The sequence below is a fragment of the Solanum verrucosum genome, unplaced genomic scaffold, assembly GCF_900185275.1.
Source record: "Solanum verrucosum unplaced genomic scaffold, falcon-dt-bn FXZP01000183.1, whole genome shotgun sequence".
NCBI classification, from domain to species: Eukaryota; Viridiplantae; Streptophyta; class Magnoliopsida; order Solanales; family Solanaceae; genus Solanum; species Solanum verrucosum.
In genome coordinates this window covers 748,558-775,868 of record NW_026020430.1, presented here as the reverse complement: position 1 = coordinate 775,868, position 27,311 = coordinate 748,558, and the positions used below count along the sequence as shown (strand labels likewise).

At 34.5% G+C, this 27,311-nt stretch overlaps 3 protein-coding genes across 3 annotated transcripts in view; 1 reads left to right on the top strand and 2 right to left on the bottom strand.

Moving 5' to 3' along the window:
* Nucleotides 1-347: 347 nt before the first annotated feature.
* LOC125807395 (origin of replication complex subunit 2) overlaps nucleotides 348-27,311 on the bottom strand; it is a 44,308-nt gene continuing 17,344 nt past the window's right edge. Inside the window, exons 2-7 of the mRNA XM_049487102.1 lie at nucleotides 3,505-3,660; nucleotides 2,513-2,619; nucleotides 2,243-2,375; nucleotides 1,216-1,510; nucleotides 662-889; nucleotides 348-548 (exon numbers count right to left, since the gene is read on the bottom strand). Of these exons, the coding sequence (XP_049343059.1) occupies nucleotides 352-548; nucleotides 662-889; nucleotides 1,216-1,510; nucleotides 2,243-2,375; nucleotides 2,513-2,619; nucleotides 3,505-3,636 (1,092 nt within the window). The 5' untranslated portion in view covers nucleotides 3,637-3,660 and the 3' untranslated portion in view covers nucleotides 348-351. The remainder of the gene's footprint in view (nucleotides 549-661; nucleotides 890-1,215; nucleotides 1,511-2,242; nucleotides 2,376-2,512; nucleotides 2,620-3,504; nucleotides 3,661-27,311) is intronic.
* On the bottom strand, nucleotides 4,603-15,576 carry LOC125807391 (uncharacterized protein At3g49140). The gene is made up of 12 exons (XM_049487099.1): nucleotides 15,472-15,576; nucleotides 13,805-13,928; nucleotides 12,541-12,772; nucleotides 12,305-12,407; nucleotides 12,144-12,208; nucleotides 10,369-10,488; nucleotides 10,173-10,271; nucleotides 7,785-7,941; nucleotides 6,608-6,717; nucleotides 5,951-6,100; nucleotides 5,319-5,414; nucleotides 4,603-4,835 (listed from the first exon to the last, which is right to left on the bottom strand). Exons 1-12 carry the CDS (start codon nucleotides 15,506-15,508, stop codon nucleotides 4,731-4,733), a joined length of 1,398 nt encoding a protein of 465 aa, XP_049343056.1. The 5' UTR covers nucleotides 15,509-15,576; the 3' UTR covers nucleotides 4,603-4,730.
* LOC125807386 (uncharacterized) lies at nucleotides 21,311-23,567 on the top strand. The gene has a single exon (XM_049487093.1). The coding sequence runs from the start codon at nucleotides 21,477-21,479 to the stop codon at nucleotides 23,400-23,402; it is 1,926 nt and encodes a 641-aa protein (XP_049343050.1). The 5' UTR covers nucleotides 21,311-21,476; the 3' UTR covers nucleotides 23,403-23,567.

Sequence of the window (27,311 nt, the reverse complement as noted above, 5' to 3'; positions counted from 1 at the left end):
GAAATATAATAACCACTAATTAGTTAAATTGTGTAATCTTCTTAAAATACATTCCAAGCAGATTGATCTTTTTACATAGCTGAATCTCCAGAAAAGAAGATGGTCAACAGAAATAGCCACATTACATGAGGAAACTGAACACATTCCAAGCATATTGCTCTCTCTGTGAGATGCTTGATAGGTTTTCCATATTCAACAGATATCCTAACACGTTGAGTAAAAGCGCCAACTTTTACGTACAAGAAGTGAAAAGATGTGCACTTTTTACATAGGAAGTTTGCCATACATTAAACATGCCTCTGCTTCAAACTTGCTGCTGAGTAATTTCTCGTCTTGTATTAAAAGCTTCAATTAAACGATCTCTGCTATAAGTTTCTGAAGGGCTTCATTTGTAAGAGGAATACAAAGGCAATCTTGACCATCAGAATTTCTTTTTGTTTTGATCAACTCATGGTCCTTAAATTCTGTCAAATGTGAATTCAAAGTAACTTGACTGCTCACCAAGAACCGTTCTCGGCACGTACTGTACAGATTGTTGATTGGCATACCTGACAAGAACCATGTCCAACTTTAAGGTATTGACTAAAAGCATAGACCTAATTGCATCAACATACATGGAAATGGAGATAGAAATGGGAAACCAAAGTATGAAAGCACTTACCTTCTTCATCAGGATGGGCCAATTGATGCTCAGCAAGAACTTTAAAAACATTTTGAGCATTCGGAGTCAAACTCTGTAAGACAATTGAAGCTGTCTTCACACTTTGTGCACTGCCCCCATGGGCGAGGATGAAAGGAAAAAACATTGATTCAACCTTGTATGGAGCAAAAGTAGGAACATGGCACCAGTACCAGTCAAATTGTGTATGAACCATCTTCTTGTCCCACACTGGCATATACGACAGCCAATAGAGCAAATATAAGACCTTTTTGAATGTGACATGCAAATAATAAACAGAGTTCAAACACCAGCCTAAGTTACATAATTAAGGGAAATGACTAGAATTTGACACTTCAGCATCAGATGGTATAGTTAAAGTGATATATATTTACATTCAAGCAGCAATTAGCAAAAGACACTACAGCTAGAAACTCTTAAAACACGTAAAATTAGCAAACTGCACTAGTACATGCAAGACATGGAAAAAAGACTTCCACAAACACTCCCTTATCCAATTATATAAATGCTCACACACGTGTTCAGAGAGCTCTTACAAAGAGGAGCGTTGACATGGTCAATGGAAGCAACCATACGAACATGAGAACAAGCAGCAATGCTTGCAAGACATTGTTGGCTGTCAGAATCACGTAATCCAGGACCATCAATGTTGTGAACAAGAATGCAAACAAAACACTCCTCAACTTCTAGGTCTGGGCTGTCTAGAAAAGTAAGGAGGTCAGACATGGATCTGGTGTTAAATGGTTGTTGGCTTTTACACAGACTTCCTGAGGTAGTCTTCTGTCGCAATTTTACTTGATCCGAGAGGAGCTCAGCCAGTGTTATCACCACCTGAAATTATAAATCAACAATAGCAGATCTCTTAGTATTACTCAGAAAGATTGTGCGCCAGCAACATGGGTAATGTGCTTCTCATGGAGATCTTTGGCATATGATATCATAATGAGGGAGTGGTCAGAGCTGCAGTAATTGTTGATATTATGAACAAGTATAGGAACTTAAGAAAAAGGAATTACTATTGCCATATTAAGTCCCAGTGACCATGCACCAAGAATCACATGAATTGTGTATACAGTTATTGATGCTTCAAGCATTGATAGCCTCCATCAGACCAAGAGAAAAGGAGCGTTCAGAATTATTTCAACCACTTGTATTCTATTTCAATTGTTTTAGGATTGTGAAGTCTGGGCATAACCATCTTATTGGGCAAGCCAATATGAAATCTTCAGTCACAGCCCTCTCATTAAAGCCATTAGCACTGTTATAACATATAACAATAATCTTCAAAATATTGTCAGTGCTAACTTAAAAATCCATGCCAGTGAGCCTGTAACGCACTAAAGTAGGAAGCTTGCAACCAAACCAAACACAGCTCAATAAGCAAATGCTCCTGCATGATGAGTGCTCTTGTAGTAAGCTGTCTAGACCTGATATACATGCCTATAACATCATTTTTCACAAAATTTGCACAGAGGAGTTTGAGACTTTCTACACAATATTTTTAAAACATAGGTACCAAGAAAGCACCACTTTTGAACAAGGAAGAAAACAATAGACGAATACCTGTTTAAGATTTATAGATTGGAGATACCCATTGACAACAACAACAGAGTACTCAGTTAAAGATTTTGAGGCAAAATCTTCAATCAAAGCTTTCTTTGATCCAAAGCCATACATCAAAAGTGCAAAGCCGCTCCTATCAGATTAAATTAAAAGAAAATTAGAAAGGAAAACCTTCCTGGTTTAAATTTGATAGATAATGGGAAAAAGGCAAATTAAAAAGTTTATCCAAAAAGCATAGCATAGAGTAAACCTATACATCAGGACTCTGACCTTAGCACGAAAAGCCATTTTGAATATAAACTTTTGTAGCTACTGATCAACTCATTAACTTCTTTCTCATGTTTGGGCTCAATACTAGCTGCCACCTCTCTTAATTCCTGCATGCAACAATAATTGTTATGGACTTCTTTCTCATGTTTGAGCACAACATGGACAAGAAGTATAATTTGGAGATTGTGCATAAACCCTCATCTTTGAGGGTATTGTACAATGGCTTTTTTCATTGATACTATCTTTATTGCCTTAGCTCAGTGGTCAAGTATAGACAATAGTTTATCATTTGAATGATCACAGTTCGCATTTTGAGGTAGTCCATCTCTTTTGTAAATGTACCTTCATGCACTTATTGGAAGGTATCCAATGAGGAATCAGCCCTTCTTTTCTCCTTAATTACAAAAATCACAAATTTTGTCTAACCTCTTAGCTCACTCATAAACATAAAATGGCTATTAACAAAAACCACAAATCAGCCCTTACGCTTATCTGAAATGTTATGTGTCATGCTGACAAAGAAGAAGAAAATGTCACAACTATTGTACTTCTACACACTAAATTTGATTGAAACACAGTGTATAGGATAAACGGGGCATGTTCTCAAATATTACATCAAGTAATAACAATTACTTAAATGAATCATCCAATCTATTTGGGTCTAGCAAAGGTATTCTCTTAAGGGGTACTCTTTTTCTCCTAGTTTTTTCATGAAGCGACTATGCTATATACTATAAAAGAAGAGTCTTTGTAACATAATAATTGGCCAACATTAGATAGCTGGATGTCAAAAATTTTGGTTATACAGTCGATCACAGAACAAATAATCAAAAGGCAGTCTATAAAAAAAAAACCATAGCACAATAGCCAATACATACGCTCAGGTCACCAATACCAAAGACAACAGCACATGAATGTAGAATTCTAACAGTTGGTGCAATCAACTCAAGCTGTATATACAGTTGAACAATAATAGGAATCAAAACACAAACCTCTTCGTCAACGAGATCGATTTCTGAAAGCTTCCGAGCAGATTTTTTCCTTGAAGAAGAGCCCAATTCTTTAGCAAGGAAATAGTTTCTCGAGAACCCAAACTCCTCTTCTTCAATCTCGTCTACATCCATTTCAGAGAATCTGAATTATTAAGGCTCTGTTCAATTAACAAGCACAAGTTTGCAGAAGTGCTAGACTCCAAAATTGTATTTGTTCTTTTTCTGAATTGCAAAGTTGTAGCAACTACTCCCACCGTCCCCTGCTCTCTCCGGTCTATTGTCCGGCGACTCTGACGGAGACTTAGGAAGAGAATTAGGGATGCTAGGGTTTGTTTGGTCACTGAATTTAACAGGAGTTAAAAAGTGGCGGGAAAATAGTAGTTTTTAGTCCCTTAGTTATTGTTATATTGTAATTTCATCCTTATTATAATTTGACCAAACATATTTAACCCTAAATTAGATTGAGTGTGCTAAATTAGTCCTTCAATCTAATTAATTATATATTTAATTAATTTCTTGGGAGTACAAATTTTCTCCCATATGCTACTAGCATTATTTTCCTCTTCTCATCAGTTTTCCCCCACAGATAATCCTTACATTGGTTGTCTACTTCCTTCAATACACTTTGAGGTAGTATAAACGCAGTCCCCCAGCCAAAAATAAGACAGCATTTATGATTTGAAGTCGACCAGCATAAATAAGATAGTTGTCTAGAATAAGTTGTGATTCTGGAGGTTATCTTTTCAACTAATTGATGATACTCCATTTTGCTCTATTTCTTTGAGGACAAAGGTAGGCTTAAGTATCGTATAGGGAGTGTTCCTAAAGAGAAACTTGTTCTGTCCAAAATCTCCTGCTTTACTTCATCATTCAGAAAGATACTTGATTTCTCTTGCATATTAGTTTAGAGATGCACTTGTATAAAACATTGCAACATGACATGCTGTCTCACCGTTTTTAACCAGATATGAATGTATATTTTAAGTAATGTCCCACTTATAAGACAATTATTTTTGATAAACTAGAAATCCCCATATGCAAGAATCATATTATTAACCCTCCTTTTATCTTTTTATATCTCATCAAAGGGAGTTAGTTAACTGATCATTAGAATTTAAATCCATCACTAAACCATTAACAGAATTACATTAAAGAAATCAAAACTGAGAACTAACAGCATACAATTATTTAGATAATATGTTTATTCATAAGATCTGTTTCTAAACTTAAAGTGAGTCCAAATCTCCAGCTCTTTCAGTAAACTTCTTACGACGGGACCTGGGAAAAAGAAGCTGACGGATCTGTTTCTCAGCAGCAATCTCTGAATGTGCCTGCACAGAAGCCATAGTAAAAAGAATCAAAATCACATTTTTGCAATATCCCCGAGTCAGTTACTTTAAGCTTCGCATAAACTTAGTCGTATAGAGAGAAATGTAACAGAAAAGAACATTTTTGGCCGATAACGTCTCCAAAGTAGTAAAAAGGTCACCACCATTCATTCATCTTGATGCATAGACGAGGGAGGATACACGCCTTCTCAAGTTAGTCAATCCCATGTCTCATATTGTCTATATTTTGAGATGTTTTCACTAAAAAGGCGTTCTATATCATGTGCCATGGGCCGTGTATTCCAAGTAACATACTTCACATTAGCAAGTAGTCGATCATCCTGTTTTAGATGTGCAAGTTCTACTTTGTCCACTTCCAGAACACCGAAGCAACAATTACAAACAACATCGGATCACTCACTTCATATTATTTTTTACCACTACACATCAGTGAGCGTTTAAAGTAGAGTATTTTCTATTGCTTACCCTAACTTTGAAGGGGAAACGATGTGTCCATACTTCTGTTCCAGAGAGAACTCTGACATCCATGCCAAGACTGTCAACTCCAATCAAATTTGCTCTCTGCAAAAATGGTGGATGTTATATTAGTTTCATGAATTCTAAAACATCATTTTCTCTAACATCTAACCACACAATTACAAAATAATTATTGTAAAAAGGTTGAAACTCTTTCTTTGAGCTAATAAAGATGGTAAAAATGGTGGATTTTGTAAGACATGTGGGCCCCACAGTTATATTTAACAGTTTTTGGGAATAAATTGTTAAATTTAGGGTAAAAGACTAAATTGAACACATTTTGTCATACATGAAGGACTATTTCAATCACCTAGAATATATTAAGGACCAAAATAAAGTAACCCCAATACATCAAGGACCATTTTGATCATTTTCTCTGGAAATAACTGCCAACATTTACATCAGAAATACTAGATTTCAACTTCTAAATGGAGTTTCGTGAACAAGAGTAAATTTGATGGTCCAAACTAGTGTTACAAAAGAACCATCATTTGAACAATAGAAACATCACTAGATCAACCTAATTATTTGGAACTTCTATGCATATCAAAGTTTAAGCATCAGCATCAATTGACGAGTACCTCAACATGAAGTCCTTTCTTTCTGCAGAGAGCTTTAAGTGCATATTTGCACCTTATTCCTTGCTGCCTAAACCACTCTAAAATTGCTGGAGCAGAGTGTACAAGACTGTCAGGCTCAGCATCATGGAAGTCATACAAATTTACTGCTAACTGCACCAAAAAAGAAGGATGAACGTTGAGCATTACATTATTGCCTATCGCAGTCCTAGAATACTTCAAAGAACAATATTTTCATTTCTGGATTCGTCGTATGCTTCTACCGTATTTCAGTTCTTTTCAGATAGGAAATACTAAAACTAGATAATCCATACATGCAATACTACTCAATAAGCAAGATGCAGATGTAACAAAAAAAGAGAAGACTTAATACATACTTTAATCCCTCACTCGTCAAGATTTCCCCCTTCACACCTGACATACTAAGGTGACTTATTACACACTTCATCTTTCCAAAGACGAGCCGAATACCTCCTCCTTTTCTGTATGACTACTTAAAATGGATTGCGCATAACCCACACCAAATATATGTGCCATAATCTTTAAAAAGGTAAGAACACAAAAGAGAATACTTGAATCAACATATTTCATCCCACCCCACTAATCTGATTTTCGTTGGCTGGAATCCCGTTACAAGCACGAAATGAGTTAAGTACATACCTGCGCACCATATACTGAAAATAGGTCGACTCTGATGATTTCCAATCTGTAGATAGAAGACAAAGTGCAGCTCTTGTCATATCTTGAACTAAAACTCAAAATTTCTCCATCTGTTAAAAAAAAAAGAGTGAATCAACAGATAAATAATCAAATAATACAATAAAAATCTTTAACTCAAAAAGGAACAAGATTCTTGGAGGCCAGAGCTCTTTCACTGTCATACAATGATCTGAGATCTAGAGTAAGAGCTCATTCTAAACTATGATCAACAGTCATACAGCTAACAGCGCAGACCGATACAGTTTTTGCAGGCGAAATAAATGAGTTGAAAAGGATAAGGCACACTTTTGTTAAAGGAATAAATATTGTAGAGGAACTCTCCCAAAGGTGGGTTTAAGTAAAAGGAATTTTAACTTAAAAGACTTGATAGGAGGAAGGGGATCAAAGAAAGTAAAGATATGATGCTTCTAGTTTCATGTCTTTGCTTGGCCTCAAGTTCAAGACTCACGTATAGCTTCTGTTATTTTCCGCCAATATCTCCTAAAGAAGCACATTGCATACTTCCGAGTTTCAGGAGACGGGGACAGCTTGCACAAAGAAATATTTGAGAAATATCTAATGATCCTTCCTTCTCAATCTCCTTTCTTTTCCTTCAAATCATTCCTGCTCTTTTTCTACTCCAATCCCTTTTTTTATGATCTCCTAAAACCTGAAACTAAACCTGAAAAAATAACAAAATCTGTAGTCTAAACAGCCCTCAAGAAGTTACTAAATTTCACAATTTGTTACCAGAACATCCCCTTTCAGCTTCATCTAAGTTAGCTTATTCTATAAGTTCATTTTAAGTGACTCCATTATAGCGTCTATACCTTAATCCCAAATATTGATTTAAAGGTATAGACATACATAATGCTTATGAGCAATCATCCCTGAGATGAAGGTATCAACAGAAGAAACTTTTTCCACTTATCAGGAAAACATTTTTTTTTTATAAACGAGAAATCCCCATGCACCACTCACGGTTTGAGCATCAGCCCTTCTACCCTTCTCCACTTAAATACCCAAGACAACAAACTATGATACCAAAACAACGTAGATAACATTTTCTTGCCTTGACTATTGAAAATTCCCTGCAACCCTCAGGGTGTGAAGTGAATTATTGATTGTTTAACTTTACCTTTCCAATCCAAGGTGGAGCCATCACTAACTTCATCGCCACTGAAGAGCCTTCGCACGTAATATTCTTCTTCCAGAAAGGCAGGCTTGAGGCGTCCCCAAATTGAAATGCCATTTGATGGATGATCCATCATCTTAGCATGTTTCATGTGAACAGCCTACGAAATACACAAAATAGGTTGTGGCTTGAGAGGAACCAAATTGGACAATGTCTATTCAGAAAAAATAATTTCAGAACAGAATACAATGAAAATGTAGCGTATTGTTTGAGCATATTCCATATAATGCACAATCCATTAAAGAAGCTTAAGTTTATATGTATACTCCAAAAGTTGGGGAAATGTTATTTCTGAAAAGCCATACTTCACACAGCATCTCATGTATGATGGATTATCAAAAACTAGCCTGAACATAACTCAACACGAAAAGTTAGCTCATGAGGTGAGGATTACCAAAACCATACAAGCAGACCAAATCCCCATCCCACAACCAATGAGCGAAAAACTTAACCCTCCCCCACTGCATGCCTAGGCCTATTAACTAGAGCTTGGACATAATATGAAAGCCCAATATCGGGTAAACCAAGAATTGAGATGGGTCCCAAAAGCTAGTTTCTGATGTAAGAATTGCCTAAGAGCACAGAGACCAAATCCCCATCCCATAATTATTGTGGACAAACTCAACAATGGGAGAGATCACCGCCCCTGACCTGCCTCCGATTACTAAAAGTGAATTTGTTTTCAATTACCCTAAGCCGGCCTATCATTCATTGGTTAGGGTTAGGGAAAAAAGCTACCTGGAAGTAATCTCTTCTTCTCAGTGAAAGCTAAAGGCACTGGTATAGTAAGAGTGTGGTGCGTGCTCTCTTTATTCTGTAGATGTGCTCCCGGAAGGGAAGCCAGAATTTTGGATGTAGATCGATCAATCTTATCCAAAGAGAGAGGTAATAATATGACATACAGGAAGGCGTACCAAAAACTTTAGTGCAGTATGCTAGAAGAGTTTTATTGTACTTTCTTTTGCATTTTACTTGATTGGCTCTTTTGCACCTCAATGTCTTTTTTTTATATATAATTGTGGTGTCCAGGCCAAGCTTTCGCGCACCTCGACTTATTCCATGGAATACCTACCACCTCCCACAAGCAACAACTACCAAGTAACTCTGGCACCATGAGGTCGCAAGTTCAAATCCTAACCGAGAACAAAAACACTAGGTGATTTCTTCCCATCTGTTCTAAGCTTGGTTGACAGAGTTACCCGGTACTTGTTGTTGGTGCAAGGTAGCAGGTATCCCGTGGAATTAGTTGAGGTACACGCACGCTGGCCTGAACACCAGGTTTATCAAAAAATAAATTAAAAAATTAGACCATCCCAGCACACCAAGATTGGGGCTGAGAGTGAACCTCTACAGCTCCATGACTCAAAGGTTATGGTGTTGTTAATCATGCTCTGGTCTAATGGCCATATTTCCTCTATCAGACTTGGCTCTTGTCTCCTTAGAAATCAAGGTTACAATGTTATGAGCCTACAGAACCGACCTTGTTCAGGTTAGAGTGAGGCCCCAAGAAACCACCAATCTCTTTGCAACAAGGTAAATTACTTCTTCCTCTTGCGAAGGTTATCTTAATATTTATATCCATCACAGAGTGTTATTGAGAGCTTCACTTTGAGACACATCCTTAAAACAAGCATTGTCTGTCTCCTCCTCGTAGGTACTTCATATTCCAACTTTCACCTTAAAAAAAGAAGGGAAAAAAAAAAAAGGAAAATGCAATATCTTTCTACTGTGTTTCAAGCTTCCATTATACGGTCAACTAAAATAAGCAACAATAGTGATCTCATCAATTGGATAATTACTTAGTGAATTATTTTTAAAAACATTGTCAAGTCAGTAAAGATGTGATTTGGTTGCTCATACGAAAAGTTCCTCCGGTTTTATGTGTGAATGTTTTCTTATATATTATTTTAGAAACAGCTACTGCCTCCTGTTTTAGAATTTGAGTTTATTTCTTCAATATTTTCCCAGAAAAATACATAAAACCCAAACTCATTAATACAGAAAAAGGTTGGGGGATCAAACGCTGAGACTTAACATATTCTGCTTTAGAGAATAAAAGAAGTGTTTATTGTACTTGAATAAACCGACCCAAACTAGTTTGGATTGAGATGTACTCATTAAATGAAATAAGATGTTGTAGTGATGTCATCTGGCTTTCTCTTATGTATATTGCCTTTAATTATTTCTTTTTCGTAATTGTGCAAAGAATATGATTTGGGAAATGAAAACATAGGCATATAAGTGACAATTACAGAATAGAGCTAGGAACGAGAAATAGCTCATTAACAAAAAATAGCTAGGAGGAGAGTTGCAAAAAGAATTGAAAACCACCTTAGTCAAGCACTTAGCAAAATAAACTGGGTGCAGCGTGCTAGAACTATCTGGCATTCCCCAATCAACTTGATAGTCGTACATCTCAGAACTTTCGCCCTGCAAAAAACAAATACAAGGACACATGTAAGCATAAGAATAAGCTAAGACTAATCGGCTGAATTCTATAGTGAAATTGCAGTGGTTGTTTACTCACCTCGAAGTAATCGTCAAAGAAATTAGAATCATCAATAGAATCACCTGCTAAATTGATGTCATCAGGTGATTCTACCCTCCTCTTCTCGTATTGGGAGAAGTCCATTCCAATCAATGCATTCTGAAATAATCCAGTAAAATAGGGATAGTAGAGATTTCAGCACTGACCTACAGACATATATTTCACTACAGATCTACACTCTTACGACTCAAATTCCACATAACACATTCTTCAACAGTTGTTTATCAACCTCAAGACAAGTCTAATTCAACATCTCAATGCCAAAAACGAGACACTAGCCAGCTCATATAAAGCCCAAGGAAGAACTTCCATTAATATATTGATAGGAGGAAATAAAATTAAAGAGAAGAAAAACATATTGAAGCCATTAAGTCCGACTGTGTGAGCTTCGTATTCTTATGTCGATCCCTAGTCTGGATAAAATAGAGGAGTTGCGGTAGGTTGACAACTAGCGTAAAGCTATTTGATCCAATCACATCCCTATGGAAAGAAAAAGTACAAAGAGGATAAAGTGAGATCATCGAGATAGTTTAGTCATTTCTTACACGGACTTCCAAATGCAACAATTTTCAGGTTCAACACTATAATGATTAAAGGTGTTAAAAGTCATGATACCCCAACCCTTTTGGTGCATGTTGTATGTGTTACATGTTCTTGTGTGCATAAAACAAAATATGTGTTATAACAGTATTTGTGCATGCCCCACTGGTGGGATTACACTGTGTATGTTGTTGGATTTTAAATGATGTTTGGAACCTGTTGAACGCGATTCAGATTCGTTTCAAGTTGATCGGACTAGGTCCGAGTAGAAAGTGAGAATACTCAAATATATCTGGTGCAACTGGAATGGAAATTGTGATTCACGTGAGGTGCAACTGCAATGGAAGATATAAGAGAGGAATGAGAGATACACAAGAGATGTGATTGTATGACCTGAGATCAAATGCAGTGATGCTTCAGTCAGTTGCTGAAATTTTTCTAAAGGGAAAAAAAGCACCCATGGGTTATTTCTTATTTCATTCTTACTGCTTGGAAACATCTATAGTAGGGTTCTAGGACTCACTCCATCTCCAAAATTGCATAGAAACTCAAGTTTTGGTTCTAAGGAAGTGAGATTTGAGAATTTGGAAGAGACTTCCATCATTGGAATTCCTGATTTCTCCATTCACATCATTCTAGAAGGTGACCCGAAGGGATATTCGAGGTTTTTGAGTTGGACTACTTCAGAGGTAACTTTTTTTTTTTTTTTTTTTTTGAAATTGGTAACTTTTAACCTCAGAACTTATGAGTTTGAGTTCTTTTAACCATGGATTAACAAGCTGGATTAGAATCAAGAATATAGCTTAGCATTCATCAACAGGAAAATTTAGGTGATGGAAATTTACAGTTGATGGAGAATTGATCACTAATTGTTATGAGTAGCCTTAGAAATGATGAAGTGACAATTAATTTAAACAACCCAAAGTATAGGTGTTGGTTGTTAGCGATCTCATCAGTTCATGTATGATCCTTAAGACAATAACTAATAGAGATATGACACACAGCCAAATAAGACGCCAAGAGATTATAACTGCACTGCATAAATAAGAACTAGGTGAAGTCAGAGGACATGCTTATGAAGATACTAATCGCAATCTTTTTTTATAGGTATATGAAAATACTAATCACAATGTCTAACGAGAATACAGAAAGCTCAATCATGATCTGATATTAACCACGAAAGACAAAATATCCATAAAAGTAGAAATATGTACCACGGAATTACTTGCATCTCGATTCCGCAAGATATTCTTGTCATCATAAATTTCAAAGAATATGTCTGAACACATGAAGGCAAACCATCAACTATGAGCATAATAAGGGAAATGATCAAATTACAAAATTGTGAGACACACTACAACAGAAACAGACAAACCTCCATATTCATCAATAACGTACTGAAATTCTGCCCATGACACTTGTTCGTGAGGTTCACAATGAACCGTGCCAGGGAATATCAACAATGCATTGCTATTAGCCTGCAATTAGAAATAAAAACACCCCATCTGAGCCATCCAAAAGAAATATAATTGTACTTATACCGTGCAAACTTTTCTCACTTGCATGTAGAATGAACAATATCTAATTTATATAGCATATATTAGCGCAAACCTCAACAGTTGTCCTTGCTATTTCAGCAGCTGTGAGTTCAGTATCACGAACTCTTCTCTGGTCCCGCATTTCTTCAAGAGGGTGATAGCCACTGCTGCCGACATAGTTAGGGGAATCAGGAACAGAGTCTGGGTAATCTGCTGCAACTGAAATTCTTGAAAGGCTACTCTCGTGTCCTACAGCAAGCCAATGTGATTGTGCAGCTCTGAAGAAAGGGTTCTCAGTCCTGAAACTATACAGGAGGAGCACATATATAAGAACACATAGCTTCATCTGAAAAAAGCCAAACTACAGTAGAACCAGAATGCAATGGTAAAATAATTGCATGAGAAGTCCAATGAGGCCCTCAAAGACAACCTCTGCAAGTGCCCCCCCTCCCAAAAAAAAAAAAATCCAAATTTCACCTTTTTTCCTTCAGTAAAAAGGGTGAAAAGGTCAGAGGTTTTTTTTTTTTTTTTAGAACTATGGTAAAATAATAAAGAGAACACGACAGCAATACAAAGTTCACAAAAGCATTTGGGGAAGCAAATATCAATGCAAAATGCACACAACTAGAGTTTCCATATGCAGAAAACTAATATCTTTCAAAGAGTACTTGACTAAACAATCATCTCTAGTAGTGGGAAAGTTATTACACCTGCCTCTTTGGGTGATGGGTTTTTCTGGCAAAGTCTCAAGCATCTAGGCGTTCTGGCAACATGGGAGGTAATGGTTGGTGATAGCCTGAAGGTAGAAAATGGTGCTAGGTTGCTGACTTGGATTGGAAAAGACCAACTCCACGGAGGTCGGGGAGCTACTCTCTCTGACTAGTCATTTAAATCACTTCCATCTGTACAGTCTTCTATACATCCATTTGACAAGTAAAATGTTAAATATTTTATAGCCACGTAAGTTCTAAATATGGAATAGGGGTAGACTTGCTGAACTAGGAGTCTGTAAAATCTAGATTAACTCATAATTTACCAAACAAAAATACATTGAGGATTGGAACAGAATAAATCAAGATCATTCCTAACTAGACCAAGAAGATTAAGATGATTTCTGATCTTGTTCTTATTTCTTACCGGTCTCCAAGAGCAGAGCCATATTTGTTCCAACGAGATGGCTTGGGACTTGGGAGTTCCCAAAAAAAATAAAAAATTGACACGACAAACACCAAATAACTAATGTAGATCAAGAAGCAGCAGAAACCCAGAGGACCAGAAATATTAGTCAAGTCAAGCACCCTTTATCCTAATGGGAAATAGATTCTCAAGTTATATACCTTATACCTGAATGGTCAGAGAATCTCTGAACCTCGTGTGATGGTTTGATCCAACTGCTTGTAGCTCCAAATGATGCTGAGCAACTACCTCCATCAGCATGACATATGAAACATTGTGAAGGACCTAGAACAGTCGCCAATATCTTTAGAGAAAAAGGCCAACTAAGGACCGCATAAAACCCAAAAAAAGTAAAAGAAATGATAACATCTAATGAAGAAACATCTCCTAATTAAGATCATGTGAACAGGTAAGCTTGCTTTCATCAAAATTTTATTTTGGGTTATCAGATAGCAATTTAATCAAGTATGTCTAAAAGTTAGAATTTTTCGAAACTCTTATGTTTTTTATTTCGAAAGGTCCAGAAGAGATACAACGGTACCACCTCCTAAACCTACCCTTTCCAATCAAAAATGTCAAGACTCTCTCTATACACATCATTAAACACCAAATAAAGAGAACGAAACTATGGTACATTAAGTAGCTACATCTGATGCAGTAGCGAGCTTACGAGGTATTTGGTATTCAGTTACCCAAGACACTTTAAAAAACTATTAACAAAGAGTGTCCTTCTCTTATCTGGGTTTCAAGCAATGAAAAACAACAAATGATATACATAATTATTCATTTGCAGAGAAATATAGAAGGAAGAAAGGCAGAGTTTGTGATTCTCACAAATTCTTCTTAGCCCTCTAGATTTAGGAAGCAAAACTTATTATTTGGTGGAATTGACATTATAACGACACAAACTCTATGCACAGACTTATAACAAGAAAATCCGCCACGGGAACAATCAGAGTGCAGTTAAAGCTCAACGGAAAAAAAATACTCCTTAAACAGCTAATCAGTAGGTTGTTCAAACATATGTTGCTCGGATTCTTCAAATATGCCAACGAGTGTGTTTGATCCTCCAAGAGTAGTGCATTTTTGGAGGATGCGTCACAGGGTTCAAACTGACAAATGGTGAATTTCCCTGAAGTTATTAATGAAAAACCACAGGAGAAAACTATATAACTAAAACCCATATTTTTACACTATAATAAATATAGTTTTTTTTTTCTCTGAAGTAAGGTATTTCATTAGAAAGCATCAAGCAGGTGCAGAACTACAGAGAACCTCTAAGGCAATATAGTTAAGACAAACAACCACCATTACAATAGAATTTACTCCCTCCGTTCCGTCCCAAAATAATTGTCACCTTAGCAAACAAAACTTAGTATGTTTTTCAAACTATACCCTTGTATGAAAGAACTACTTCTTGTTAATAGTGCTCAATTCTTAGTAAACCATACCTTCTATTCAATATTTTTTTCTTAATAAGTGTGAAATGAGCTAAAGTGACACTTATTTTGGGACGAGTCTAACATCCTCCTTGTCCACAGACATTCAAAAATACAACCACCTTGACAACACAAGAAACTATGACATACAACTGCAGTATACTAGAGAGAAAATAACACCACCCAAAAAAAACCAAATTTATTGCTAATGGGTGCTAATTATTCAAATAAAAAGTCAACCCCACAAAAAATTGAAGTGAAAAAACATGAATAAAATCAATAACCCTTTTAACAGGCACATAAAAAAGGGTTCTTGAAAAAGAAAAAAAAAAGAACTTTTTGGGTCCTCTGTGTTTTGGATCAAAAAGAAAGATGATTTATGTAATTACCGATGGAGATTGATGATGAAGGCGCAGAGATGAACATCAAGAAACAGAGTGAAGTAGTATTAATGAAATGAAACTGAGGAAAACGTTAATTGTATCGAAGATCTTATTGTTGTCGCTGTTGCCCCATAAACTCATAGTGAAAGTCAGTAGAACAGAGGTGTCGTTTTCTATAAGGAGACACGTGTGAGGCACGTGACTTCAGTGTTCCTGTTGGCTGGCGGCTTACTTCTTCCTCCTAAACATCATTTATTTATTTTCCATTAAAAAGAGTTTAGATTAGGTTTTACAAATTCTTTCATTTCATATCAACATGGGTTGTGGTGCATTAGTGGGGTGTTTTACCCTTAACTAGAGGTCTCAGGTTCGAGCCCTGGGTATGGAGAAAATCATGTTGGGAGCAGGGGCGGAGCCGGTTCATCCGAACCCTCTTCGCCGGCAAATATTACTATTTATACATGATTTAAATTATTTTTTATGTATATATAGTAGATGTTGAACCCCCTTTGGTTAATTCGTGTGTTTAGCTTTTCAGATTTTGAATCTCCTTATTAAAAATTCTAGCTCCGCCACTGGTTGGGAGCACCACCCCCGAATGGGCCCTGCAGAGCACAATCCGAATTTAGTCGGAGCTCCAAGGGCTCAGGATGGGAAACCAAAAAAAATTGGGAAAATTACATAAATGGGCCATAAAATCCAAAGTAAGTAAAAGTTCATACACAAATCAAAAGTGATTCATGAAATACTCATTTTCTTATAAATAATTACAGTCTATACCCTCATTCATTTAGGGTGATAATTTTCGCTTAACTGATACTAAATCGGTATAATATACTGTATTGGTATCATTAATGTTGATAATTTCGCTTAACTATATATTTATATATTGTATTTGTATCATTAAGGTTTCTTGTTAAGAAATTACTCATTAGTCAATGATACTATAAGAGTATATATATATATATATATATACTCTTATAGTATCTTTGACTAATGAGTAATTTCTTAACAAGAAACCTTAATGATACCAATACAGTATATATATATTGATTTAGTATCAATTCAGCGAAATTATCAGCCTTAATGATACCAATACAATATATATATACCGATTTAGTATCAATTCAGCGAAATTATTAGCATTAATGATACCAATATAATATATGATACTGATTTAAAATAAGTAAAGAGAAATTAATAAGGGGGTATATAGTGTAATTATTTAGTGGGTATGAATGTAAAGGGGTATGTATTTGTAATTATTTTGCTTTTATGGGGTATTTGCTTACTTTTCCTAAATAAATTCTTCCGTTTCATATTAATTGTCCAGTTTCCAACTTTCGCAAATTGCCACTATAGTAAACTTAATTATGCTCCATAGCTATAATTTGCATATTTATGGGTTGTAGCTACAATTTAAGCTATCTCGTTTGTATAATTCGCAGATTTGTATAAATAAGCAGGTTTGTATAATTCACGGGTATATTTGTATAATTCAGTTATTTTTGTATAAACTCGAAATAACGAATTTATACAATTACAAACATCAGAAGTGTAAACAGTTATATAAATTATATTATACAAATTACGAATTATACAAAAGTTATACAAATTATATTATACAAAATCTGAATTATACAAACGTGCGAATTATACAAAATTAAAAAACTGAGCTGCATAATTATAGCTAAAAGTAGGTCGCGAATTGTAATTAAGACAAACTATAGCTATGTTAAGTAATTAACTATTATATATTTGCTTATATGCGTAATTTTCCTCTTCTTTTTATGTCTTTTAAGAAAATATGAATATACTAATTTGACTCTTATTTTAAAAACATTAAACTTATCTATACTTTCAAAAAATTATATAGATAAAACTTAAAAAGTAGAATTAATTCTATCATTATTTTGTAAATCGACAAAATCTAGGACAATTAGATATAGCATTACGGGATAACTAATGTAGGACAAATAAAGTACTCTCGCTGTTCTATATTAATTGATTTGTGAGGCAGTGAACACTTATTAAGAAAAATATTGAAAGATATAATTTAAAAGGAAAAATTACTTGAATGGGTATCTTTTAATAAATAATTACTGATTTTGTAGCGATACTTTTTATTTATTATCATTTATAACAATATATAGCAATACTATGATAAATATGCAATATGTATTAAAAGTGGATTATGTATGCAATATATATGCATTATAACTGTTTTTTTAAAATATATTATGCTTGTTTGGTAAGAAATTGACACATTGTATTATAAGTGTATTAAATGTATTATCCGTCAATGAACTTGTATTATATGTGTTCTATAAATTGTTCTTTGTAATATGTATTAAAACTATATTATAAATGTATTAAAAGTGATCAAGTGAAAAAAAAATGTTAGTGCTATAAATGGTAAATATTTTTTTTAATATAGTATATTTATATAAGTTTTCCTAATTTAAACTATATTTTCTATTATTGTCCTTTGCGAAATCATAAATGTAACTTTATAAGTAGTGCAATTTATCTTTCAAAAAATATCAAACTTTATCAAAGCAAAGGACAAATATGAAAAAAAAAATCAAATATTTATTTTGAACTTTGAAAAATTCAATTATTTTGAATAATGAAAAAATTCCTAAAAATTCAGTTAATATGAAAATAGAGAGAGTACTAGCTTTTGTGAGCCAAAGTTGGCTTGATAACAGAACGCATTAAATAGTTTACTTGATAACGAAATGGACTGAATAATTTTATGTGTGTTTAAATGATACATTATCAATGGAATTGAGGGGTTAAAATTGAATAAGGTTAAGATGAAATGTCAAAATCAAAACAAATTAAAGAGATAGAATTAGGAATTGAAACTACTAAATACCATTTGGTTAATACATAGAGTTTGATAAAATCTACTAGTCAATATCCAACCTCTAACTCTCCGTGCGAATTTTCAGATTTAGTCAGGCTCCAATGTAGGTATTAGACATCAAGTAGAAAATATATATACAAAAAAATTAACTCCTGATATGAATCCAAATTTGATTAAATTTAAATATAAATACTGAACATTGAATTAAAAAAAAACACTTTGTTTTTATTGCTGTATTAAACTTCAATGTTTTAATGCAATTTGTGTGGAAAGGTCTAAATCTTGTTGATTGAGTTAAATTTGTGGGGAAAAGTTCAGTTTCATGCCTTTGAATGCACTGATTTATTTATGTCTTTTGGTGGAAACTTTTCTTTAAGCTCACCCCTATGATATTTGACGATTCAAAGAATTAAAATTTTCATTTTCAACTATTATTAAATTCATAATTTAATTTTTGTAATATCTTATGAATGACATTTAATTTTTAATTAATTAAATTGCGTATTTTAGTTATTTTAGGTAGGAATGTTATATTTATTCTGTTTTGAAATATTTGATATCTATATATGGTAAATTTGTTAATATTCAAATGCAAACGAAACAAAAATTGCACGTTTCAGTTACTTAAATATTGAATATCTTAATCATTTATTATAAAGATCAAATTTTATATATCAATAGTTGAGAAATAAAAAATGTTATAAATCGTAAAAAAATAATAATCTATTATTCAAAATGCAAATTAACATTACTTAAGTGGGATAAGGCACAAAGATCCCCTAGACTATGACCAAAATCCCACAGACACACTTAAATTTAGTTAGGGTCCGATTACCCTCTAAACTAATTTAAAATATAATAAATACCCCCACAAACGCTGACATGACATAGAGAGTGTATTGGACACATGTCATTTTTTTATAGGTAGCTTTATAATTAGTTAGTACACATATTTATTGATATTAAAACATATATAAATTTAATTATTTTTATTTCTTGCTTTGTAAAATATTCATTTTAAACTTTTTTTAATTAATTTATTTTCTTTTCACTTTTAATTATTTTTAAAAAAAAAATTGTATTTTTTTAAAAAAATGTGTCCTTTAATTTTAACTTTTTAATTTTTTTGTGTTTTATTTAATTTTCTTCACTTATTTTGATATTTGTTCAAAATTAACTTATTTTAAATATAAGACATTTGGAATTAAATTTGTAATCAAATCAAAACAAAAGAAAAAGAAAATGAAATCAATAAAAAAATAAAACAGAAAAAACAATGAATGAAGGTAAAAAAAAAAAAGGTTCCGATACAAGGTAAAACAAATGTGTATTAACTTAATTTAAATACAAGATAAAGAAAATAAGAATATGTTTACACACGTGGCAGACGAGTGTGTACAAACACAACCAACTTGGGTAATTGAAGGTGCCACGCCAGCACAAAAGCTGCACAAAAATATGAAAAAAATGAGTTCAAGGGTAATAAGACTCTAGTTAAGCTTAATTGTATCGCTGAAATTTCGGTCATAATCTAGAAAATTGTTGTGGCTTATCCCTTACATAGTTATAAAGAATGAATCGTTCTAATTCAGAATATAGCTTATAAATCTCCCAATAAGATCAAAATATGGTGATCATATGGGAATAATGGGAGAGGAGGGTAGAGTTTTGGGAGGATGAAAAAATTAGTGAGCAAAATAAATTAGTTATCTCGAAACATGTTAAAATTATATTCGTATTATTATCATATATTTTTTAAAAAAATTAAAAACATTTCCTTTTTCTCCAATATTTAACGTGAAAAATGAATAAATTTTAAAATATGTTATTATATGAAATTGTAAATAGAAATCTAAATTATTAGTAATAAATTGAATTTTTTAGAGTATTCCAAAGTAATATATGCCTTTTTGTTCATAGGATATAGCTTAAAATTTCACCTCTTCATTATTGTCATGATTTAATTTAATTATATTTATCTGATAAAAAAACTAAAATAACCACAAAAGCACATGACTAAGTTTATTTTTTTTGAAGTTAGATCTAATAATTAATAAATACCCTAAATTCAGACGTAAAAAGTCTTTATTATTAAATTAATCGTATTTCATGTAAATTCCTTAAAGTAAGTTATTCGTGAAGCTTAAAAGTTAAATTTAAAAGATAAAATAGACAAAAAAATAATTTTAAAAAAATCGAGGATTTTATTTCTTTATTTAATTATATAACTAGTAAAATTACCCACGCTTCGCGCAGGAATTTAATATCATAGACATTATAAAATAATACTTAAAACCTATCAGTAATTAAAACTAAAACACTATATTATCTTACATACAAAATTACGTAGTAACAAACATTAATAATGTAAAGGAAAATGAAAATTATTACATCTTATCATTTATTCTTAATAACATAAGTATAAATAAATGACTATAAAAATACATACCAGGATTTATAACATAAGCACTGGTGTCAGTGACTCACTCAACAGAAACAAAGTACACAAATATTTAATTGTGAAGAAGAAGAAGAGGAGGTTCATAATTTTTGTTGTTTTAAAATGAGAGGAAACCCTCTATTTATAGACAACAAAGGATAGCGTGAACAAATATTTATTGTGCCTTATCAGAAATGTTACAACTATTTGGAAAAGTTGCAACCCTTCGGAAATGTCACAACCTTTCATAAAAGTCACAATTTTTCATAAAAGTCACAATTTTTCATCAAAGTCACAATTTTTCATAAAAAGTCGAAACTCTTCATTAAAGTCGCAACTCTTCGTAAAAGTAACAATTTTTCAGAAATTTCACAACTTTTCATGAAAGGGGAAGACTAGTTTTGTAAATAAATAAATTAAAAGAGAATTTTGATTTGTGGTGACGCAATGTAGGCGGACTAAGGTTCTCTTTTTTTTATATAATATATATATACATATATTTCATCCCTTCAACACACAAAAAATAAAAAAAAACTGCCACTTTCTTCATCAACGCCAGGTAACCCTTCTTCCATTTCTCTCTTTTCTTCATACTGTTCTTCCATAATCACACCATTTATAATCAGTATTAAGTCCATTAGAGTTTAATTTCTTGATGTTAATTGTGGGTTTAATCGATTCTTGATGCATTAGCTATTAATGGTCATGTGGGGTTTTAGCTATTTGCAAAATCTGTGGCCTTTTTCTGTATTAAACCCCAATGATTTGAGAATTTCAGATGGGTTTGTGAGGAAATTAGGAATACCCGAAAGTACCAAACAGTTCGTTTATGCAATTCAAGAACCTGAATCGAAGGCTGTTATATACGTATTGTGTGTGCAGAATTTATCTGAGCGATCTGCTGTTGATGCGGAATGTTTGATTAGGGAAGTTAAGCCTGAGGCTGTAGTTGTCCAAGTGGGTAATTCTGTAGATGGTCATGAAAATGAGGGAATTGGGTTGAGAGATAGTGGTGATTTAGAGGAGGAGGAGGAGTCGGTACCAACTTCGTCGATTGAGGTTTTGAAGAGGTGTTTTGTGCATAAAACTAGTAAGGAGAAGTATGAGAATGTGGCGGGGAGAGTTGTTTTGAGAGAGATATTTGGGGTTGGGTTTGATGGGCATTTCCCTGCTGCCAAGAAAGCAGCTGAAGAGGTTGGTTCGGCTTTCTTGTTGCTTGAGTCACCGTTTGTTAAATGCAGTTTGTCTGGTGAGTATTCTGATGTGGGGGATGTGGGGTTCGAGAATAAGTTTGGAGTGTTTGGTTTGGAGGAGGGGTATGAGAATAGGTTTGGAGTGTTTGGCTTAGAAGCTGGTAATAGTTTGGTTCCTCTAAGGACGGGGTTAATGGTGTCAGAAAATTCTAGAGGATTTCGTGTTACAAATGATGTTCAGTTTCAGATGGTGAGGCTGTTGTCATCACATTTGGTCAATTCAAGTTCCTTACAAAAGATTGGATCTGAGGATATTCAGCAACAGTTGAATTATCAAGTACCACAGTTTGCACAGACAGTTTATCCTTTGCTCCTGGATCTATATAATATTTTTGTTGATATTCCCTCTATAGGAAGAGCTCTAGCTTGTGCTCAAAAGATGTTTCATGATGTTTGTAATGGAGATGCTGTTAATACAGATGTTCTTTCTGAGGTTTATGTCTTCAAGATTGCAGTTGAAGGGTTAAGAATTGCTTTGAACAATGCTGGTCGGCTCCCACTTAGCAAAATGGGGTGTCCTACGACTGAATTTTCTGAGCTTTCTATTGAGGACAAGTCCCATGCCCTTCTTGCACAGGCCCTCCGAAGTCAGACCGAGAAGTTCAAATCAATAGTTGCAGTAGTAGATGCCAGTGGCTTAGCTGGACTAAGGAAGCACTGGAGTGTTAATGTACCTGAGGAAGTTAAGGAAATTGTTGAGCAGCTGGTCACTGACTCTGAAGACGATGGGGACAATTCAAGCCAAAGTGACAAAAAAGGGTTACTAGCTGTTAAGCCAGTGGTAGCTGTTGGGGCTGGTGCAACTGCAGTTTTGGGAGCTTCTTCATTTTCTAAAGTTGTTCCTGCATCTACAATATTGAAGGTTGTTACCTTCAAAGTCCCTGCTTCTCTAAAAATCATGATCACTCAAACCCAAAAGGCCCTTGCTCTTGCATTTGGAAAGTCAAACGTAGCAGGCCCTGCAATGGCAAGTTCTGGTGTCAAATCATCTGTCCTTAAGGCAACTGCTTCTGCAGAGAAAATCCGTGCCGTGGCGCACGGCGTTATAGCCTCTGCAGAGAAAACTAGCATCTCAGCCATGAGAGCGGCATTCTATGAAATTATGAGGAAACACCGAGTACGACCCGTTGGCTTTCTGCCATGGGCTACCTTTGGGTGCAGTGTAGTTACTTGTGCGGGCTTGCTTGTGTATGGAGATGGAATAGAATGTGCTGCTGAATCTCTTCCAGCAGCTCCTTCAATTGCCAGTTTGGGTCGTGGAATCCAAAGTTTGCATCAAGCTTCCCTAGCAGTGAAACAAACAGAAAACTCCAGGATACAAAAGTCAATAGAGTCTCTTGTGTACAGATTTAAGAAGATAAATATCTCATAAAGTGTTCAGTTCCTTTCTCAAGTACATGAGTCAATAGTTGAGCCCTAACTTTTTCATTCAAATAGATTTTAGCAAAGAGGTTGTGCAATTTATGATACCTGGGCTTTGTCTGTATCACATGTTATGGCAAGAAGTTGCAATAAAATGTGATTGGAGTTTGGATGATTTTTCAACATGTTGATTATGGTCTTTTCATATTTCTATTAACAGCTAGCCTAACAACTTTTACTTTACGATCAAATTTAACAACTTCTGTATCATTTTATATTGCAGTAACTTGTATCTAATATGAGTTCTGAAATTTGACATCATTAGTTGATGTTACTTGTTGGTTCCTTTTTTCTTGTTCTAAATTCCATTTGCTGCCTATCTCTTGCTAATACTTAATCAAGTCGAATACTTTTTTACCAAGTAATTCTTTTGTATCCAATCAAAAGGTTTTAAAATCTCTATTGAATATTACGACCAATTTTTTAAGGGGAGGCCTCTGTTGAAGGGTACTTTGGATAAAAAATAGTTGCACGAGGCTATAGTGATAAGTTTGTTGGGAACTTTATGAACTGAGCCGATCCCTGCTGTCATTGTTCAGTTATGAAGGGTGCTGAATGAGGACTCAAACAAGAACCAAAGTGGAAGGATGAAACAACAACGGAGGAAAAAACAATTGATTGAAGACCAATGGATTTGTTAAAACCAAAAAAAAACCCTTAAATTCTGATAGAAAAAGCATTCATAAACAATAGGACATAATTGTATGGGAGACATCCCACACCTGGTTCTGATTGCATTAATCCTGCCAGCAAAGAGAAATTTGTCCCTTCAGTTTTTGCCATAGCTAATTGGATGGCGTGTCAAACTTGTCTAATCTTTTCTGTTTCCGGTATAGAAAAACTTCTGGATCTTAGGTTTTCCATTTCGACATTAATTATGAAGCCATAACTTTGAAATTGGAGAAAAAATACTAGCTTTTCAGTAACTTGTATAAAAAAAGAGTTGCCAGCTTCTCAGTAAGGATGTCATTGCATACAACATCCATCGTGCGAACCTTCACAACCTTCTTCCTTTTGTAACTTCTTTCTGAGGTTTACACTCTCAGTCTCGGATCATGGATCATGAGTATATATATACACATGATCCACAGAAGTACGTAGTAGAAATGCACCAACAGTTGCTGTTGGACTACTATCATTTTAAACAATTTTACAGCTTGGTGTACCTTGGATAACTTTGCAGTACTTTTGTTTTCTGACACACCAAATGAAATGACCTGAAGTGATATCCTGACATCATTCACTGCTGAAGCCCATTCCAGGGTTTGAGTAACATATTCTAACTATCTTGTACATAAAGTTGCTCTTTACTGAGGAGCAGGTTAATTTTTTCTTCTCCTCTAGTATTATCTTCTCTAGAGAAATCTAGCTAAGATAGTCTCAAACTCCTGGAACAACATGAAGCTGCTTCCTCATGGCTGGAAAACTCATTCTAAAAGCTGGTAAGGTGGTTCCTGTTCTTTATCAAGGGTAATTATCTTCTCTGTAGAAATCTAGCTAAGATAGTCTCAAAATCCTGGAAAAACATGAAGCTGCTTCCTCATGGCTGGAAAACTCATCCTAAAAGCTGGTAAGGTGGTTCCTGTTCTTTATCAAGGGAAATCATGTGCTATTTTAGTTATTATCAGAGGTTTATTTCTTTTGCATAGGTTGAAATATCTTGATACTTTACTTTTCCAAAAAAATATTGTTAACATTATTGTCATTTGACCATTATCATTGTTTTTAATGGTAATTCTTATTGTTCAAGAAGTTTGATCAACTCTATATTTTCTTTCATTTAATTTGCCAACTCATAGGAGAGGCATTGACTGCCTAATGCAATTTAAGTAACAGTGGGTGTTATGATTTTAACTTGAATTATAAACCTTCTAGGTTAGGCCTGTTCAGAAAGGCTGTCTATTTCTGCAGACAGTATCATCTGTTACCTGTTAACTGTTACTGTCATTAGTTCACAGTGAGATATTTGGTAATTAAGCATAGCAGCGTTTGAGAATGTTGAGGAACTACATATTTGTTGCATGAACATCATAACGTTTTCTTCTTCTTTTGGGAAACAATTATAGTAGCTAGGCCATCTTGCAAGGATCTCAACTCCACCAGATATTGCACATATATGAGTACTGGATAATTGCGCTCACGAAAAACTAGATAGATGGGAAGAAATCACATAGCTTCTTGACTCTTACTTAGAAGAGTTCCAAGGTAGCATTCTTTTGACTGTTTCAACAGGTTTTTGCTTATTGCTATAGCTTCATGTAGCAATGTTCTGAGGTTATTAGTTTCTTTCTCTATGTAATCTTGCATGCCTTTCTAATGCAATTTACTTCACCAAAAAAAGAAAATCACATAGCTTTTTTTCCTTCAGCTGAGATTTAAATCATTTCAGTTTGATCAACAGGTAAACCACATCCTTGGGTCCTTATGAACGCCATAATATTTTGAAAAGTTATGCTTGCCAGTTCTAGTGATTTAATTGTTTATACTAGGGGGGATTGCTGCTTGTCCGTTATAGGATGTCTTGAAATTTTGCAGGTGCAGAAACAAACAAGTGCTACCTTTTTAGGCATCACAAAATTTTGAAGTAATTTGCATGAAAGTTTCTATTCTGGCTGATTTACTAATGAATTAGGAGCATTTTGATGGCTGTGACTGGACTTTGAAATCTTTCCTAAATCCTACTACAATGATAAAGAGGCCTTCTGCATATTATAATTTTTTTTTGAAACTGGTAACTTTAGTCTATACATCCATAGGTATACTATAACAAAAGTGCAGTTCCCCTTCAAAAATATTACAACTTACAGAGTAAAACAGTCTTAATCTAAACTGCTGCCTATAAGCAATCTAGCACTTCAAAGATGTCTTCTGTCCTAGTTAATATATCTTGTTTACACCAAAAATAAAAAAGAGCTAAGCAATTCATTTAGATCTCCTCTAAGCTATTCTGCCCATTTTCAAAACTCCTGTTGTTTATCTCTTTCCAAATTGTCCACCAAATACATGTTGGGACTAGTTTCTATCTCTTCTCCATATCTGATGCATTTCCATCTATATTCCAGCTGCTTAGGACTCCTTTAATGCTCCCTGGTTTCACCCATCTTATCCCCTCTACAGATGAACATTCTTCATAGCTGTTCTGTCCATGTACAATGCAAAAACAGATGGTTAATTGTCTCAGCATGTTCTCCACATAAAGTTCATCTAGAAGCCAACTGATAGCCTCTTTTCTTTAGATTTTCACGAGTCAAAACTGCTCCTTTTGTCAATAACCACATGAAGCAGCTTACTTTGTAGGGTACTTTTGGTTTCCAGATCATCATCCATGGTCATTCTGTCTCCTGTCCAGCATTCTTGTTGAGTTCCTTATAAATTGAATTTACTGAGAATTTACCTTTGGTATCATTCTTCGAAACCAATAAGTCCTTTTCAGTGAGGTTGCTGAAAGAGCCTAATGAATCTTGAAATTCTGCCACTTTGTCTATCTCCCAGTCACAAAGGTTCCTCCTTAGGAACAAATTCCATCCTTGTCTAGTCCACATTGTAGCCTCAGTGGCCTGTTGACGTTGGCATTTTAATTCAGGATGCAACTGTTTCATAGCGACAGTCCCATTCCACTTGTCCTCCCAGAAGGATGTCTTTGAACCATCTCCCACTTCTACGTTGGTTCTGTGATATATCACTGGCCATAGATCTCTGATTGCCCTCCAAACAGTGCATTTATATGGAGAACTTATCATTTTAGTCATCCACTCATCTTCCATACCATAATTTGCTATGATGACCTCTTTCCGGAGCATGTTGTCTTCATTTGCAAACTTCCACAACCACTTCATCATTAGGCTCTGGTTTTGTTTCC